General features: G+C 39.3%; 1 protein-coding gene across 1 annotated transcript in view; it reads right to left on the bottom strand.

The window, feature by feature from the left end:
- The window catches only part of mcf2b (MCF.2 cell line derived transforming sequence b), a 21,342-nt gene that overhangs the window by 7,861 nt on the left and 9,777 nt on the right, over positions 1 to 3,704 (bottom strand). The window contains 9 exon segments of the mRNA XM_017308492.1: positions 383 to 523; positions 626 to 718; positions 801 to 870; positions 992 to 1,107; positions 1,785 to 1,851; positions 2,008 to 2,108; positions 2,806 to 2,894; positions 3,141 to 3,321; positions 3,388 to 3,579. Coding sequence (XP_017163981.1) covers positions 383 to 523; positions 626 to 718; positions 801 to 870; positions 992 to 1,107; positions 1,785 to 1,851; positions 2,008 to 2,108; positions 2,806 to 2,894; positions 3,141 to 3,321; positions 3,388 to 3,579 — 1,050 coding nt within the window.

Here is a 3,704-nt window from a genome sequence, read left to right as displayed (position 1 = left end):
AAAGATAAACCAAATTATCTTGACCTTTATTATCAAACCTTTGATGTAATACGCTGCAAAAACACTAAATCTTACTAAGTAATTCTGCTCTAGTTTCTAATGCAACTATCTTAGTGCACTTGAWAAAGGACAAAACTAAACTGTAAGTAACTTTTCAGCAAACTATAAGACATTAGGAAAAGTGAAATAATCTGCCAGTGGAACTAGTACTTTTTCATCAATATAAAATAATTATTTACTTAAAATAAGCTCCTGTATATTGCTGAAAMGTTACTTAGAAGTTAGTTTTGTCTCATTTCAAGTGTACTGAGATATTTGCACTAGAAACTAGACACAAATTCTTGTTGAGATTTTGTGTTTTTGGAGAGTATACCTAAAATGTTTGTTTTTTTTCATTCATGTGAAACAGATTTCTGTAGGATATTAAAACCTTAAGCAGCAGCTGGTACTTAGTGAGGCGTTGGATTGGTTTCAGAAGATAAGAATCCAGGCCCAACTTGTGGTCCAACTTTTTCTGGCACTCCTGAGAGTTACAAAAACCAAAAAAATTGACAAAGGGACAGAGTTTAATGATGAAAAYGTAAATGGAGTAAAGAGTTTCCACATGTGTGCTTCATGTAACTACCTGGAAAAACGGCGAATCCGAGCACTGCCTCCAGAGCAGCTCAGAGCAGGGTTTGTTTTGGCAGTAACGTTCGTACACCTGGAATTTGTCTTTCTACTCAAGCACACATGAGGCTCCACTTAGTTTATGCTTTTGTGATCAACTTTGAATCAGTCCTCACATCCTGTCTACTCACCCGCTGCAGAAAACAAGCCCCCACCCTCTCTGGTGTTTCAAGGCAAGCCTGCAGATCATGGAGGAAGATCCTAAACAGAAAATCCAAGAGAAGAAAAAGGCAAGAAGATCTGATCAGAGCAAAAAGAGAGGAAAGGAGGGACGACTCAGTGAGAGCTGGTGAGATCTGTGTGAGTGAGCCTCAAGGCTTGCCTGCTGTGGAACTGGTAAATCTCTGGCATGTTGCCGAACAGAACATCTTTCTGGCARCGAAGAGCCGAGGGAAGTAGATAAGACATGGAGGGGTCCTCCATTTCTGCCCTGTAACCCTGATAAATCACAAATTAAGATCAGGCAAAACAAATGGGAAACTAAGTCAAGAAATATAAAGCAAAACTATTTTTTTTTCTAATCTTGATTTTTTTCTTTGAGCTGCTTTAAGTAAAAAATGCAAACTCACCAGAAGAACAGAGAGCAGTTCATCAACATAGATCCTCTCCGTAGCTATCAGTTCCTTCATAATGTGCCTAAAACAGTCCAAAAAAGAGACAAATTATCTTAAATTCAAAATAGGAAAAAAAAAACGTAATGCAGAAAAAGATGCAGATTAAACAAATACATGATTAGAGCAGAGGTCAAATTTGAAATCAGAAGTCAGCTCTGAGGTGTCAGGGGTCACTTACCGTGTGACCTGCTCTGGATTGTCCTCTGCTTCTGAATCAGTTTCTGGGTTGGGACCATACAGGCAGCTGCGGTTACCTTGGTAATCATGCATCACCTCAATCTGACAAAACACGNAGAACATCTTTCTGGCAACGAAGAGCCGAGGGAAGTAGATAAGACATGGAGGGGTCCTCCATTTCTGCCCTGTAACCCTGATAAATCACAAATTAAGATCAGGCAAAACAAATGGGAAACTAAGTCAAGAAATATAAAGCAAAACTATTTTTTTTTCTAATCTTGATTTTTTTCTTTGAGCTGCTTTAAGTAAAAAATGCAAACTCACCAGAAGAACAGAGAGCAGTTCATCAACATAGATCCTCTCCGTAGCTATCAGTTCCTTCATAATGTGCCTAAAACAGTCCAAAAAAGAGACAAATTATCTTAAATTCAAAATAGGAAAAAAAAAACGTAATGCAGAAAAAGATGCAGATTAAACAAATACATGATTAGAGCAGAGGTCAAATTTGAAATCAGAAGTCAGCTCTGAGGTGTCAGGGGTCACTTACCGTGTGACCTGCTCTGGATTGTCCTCTGCTTCTGAATCAGTTTCTGGGTTGGGACCATACAGGCAGCTGCGGTTACCTTGGTAATCATGCATCACCTCAATCTGACAAAACACGYCCACAGTGAGACGGTGAAATTAACACTAATCAYAGARAAAGAAGCAGCACATCAAACAGGTTTTGATTTCATCTTGGAGGCTAAGATGGATGACGTTTCTAGAGATTTGGCCGTTTGTTTTGGGTCATTTTGCAGTTGAAAGACACACTGGTCACCCGTTTTCAGGTTATTGGTAGAATCCACCATGTTGTGATTTAAAATATCCTGATGTTTCAAAAAGATCATGATGGAGYGCACTCTTGACAGGTTCCCAGGATCTTTGGATCACCATGCTATACATGTTTGTTTCATGCAACGACCCCTCATTACCAATCAATTTCCGACAGAAACATTTAAACATTGCTGCAGTTACATGAATTTTAGGGACTTTTTAGGGCTACTAATAACTGCGGCATTGGTGATTTAATTATTTCTTTCAATATAATTAATAATAATAAAAATAAAGTACAATAAAATAAACATAAATCGTATCTTCCTAATGTTTCTGTGTGTAACCAGGCCACAGCAGTAAAAAACATATTTTTTCAACATCTTCACCTTTGTGGTAAATATTACAGGATAATGCAGATATAGAAACATAAATACCAAATTTACTAACTAATTTCTGGCTTAATATGGGACAAAATCTTAAATCGGAAATAAAAAATATTCCTTATATAGACAATGCATAAATGAACACACACCTTGCGAGGGCTGTTGTTTCTCCTTGAAGCTCTTTTGCCAGGWAGGAGATCAAATGAGAACTTTGAGTTCAAGACATTGAAGTCCACACCTGTAGGAATAAACACAGAGGAAACGAAATTACACTRAAGCATCAAGTGGAAACATCAACATTAAAAAGAAATCACGGTACACTTAAAATCATCAKCAGCAGCAGATCAGATCAAAATGAACTGCAGTGAACCATTTTGTTATGTGATACAATTCAAGTGTTATGCTGTCCAGAAGAAAAGTGCCATAAACAAATAAAACATAACAGAAGCTAAACATTTGAAGAGGCAGCTGAGGCGGMCCGTACCGTGTTTCGGGGAGAAGAGAGGAGACTTGCAGCGGAGCACGGTCTGATCCGGTTCAGGCCGAGGCGCCACCAGCTGTATGGGTCGAACCTGCACATCTGCAAGCTTCTTCAAACACTGCTCTCTGTTTCTGATCATGCATTGAACTGAGCTCAGCTTCTCTTTCACCATGGTAATCTGGGACTGCGAAGAGACAAAAGTGTGAAATCYTGTAGCTGTGACTGAGGCAGCAGCTCAGCAAACAGCTACCTGCAGCTGAGGTGTGAGCACAGCTTCAAACTCCAGGCTCAGCGTGTCCTGGGTGTTTTTTACAACAGACGGCGMCCTCTCCTGGTGGCTGCTCAGGTACTGCAGAGCCTCCTGAGCTCCCTCTTTAGTTTGGAACTTGTCCACCATCTGGCTGGCGAGCAGATAGGCCCCCTCATCACACCACCGAAGAGCCTGCCAAAAGAAGAACAARKCAAAACTATAGACTTTTTGTTAAATAACAAAGAAAATATCACAAATGTCAAAAAAACATAAATAAAGGATTAAACAAAGATTGGCAGATTGAGACAGTTTATGAT

The sequence above is a fragment of the Poecilia reticulata genome, linkage group LG14 (genome assembly GCF_000633615.1).
Source record: "Poecilia reticulata strain Guanapo linkage group LG14, Guppy_female_1.0+MT, whole genome shotgun sequence".
In the NCBI taxonomy this organism is placed as follows: domain Eukaryota; kingdom Metazoa; phylum Chordata; class Actinopteri; order Cyprinodontiformes; family Poeciliidae; genus Poecilia; species Poecilia reticulata.
Note: the sequence above shows the minus strand (reverse complement) of the source record. Positions and strands in the feature narration are given on the sequence as shown.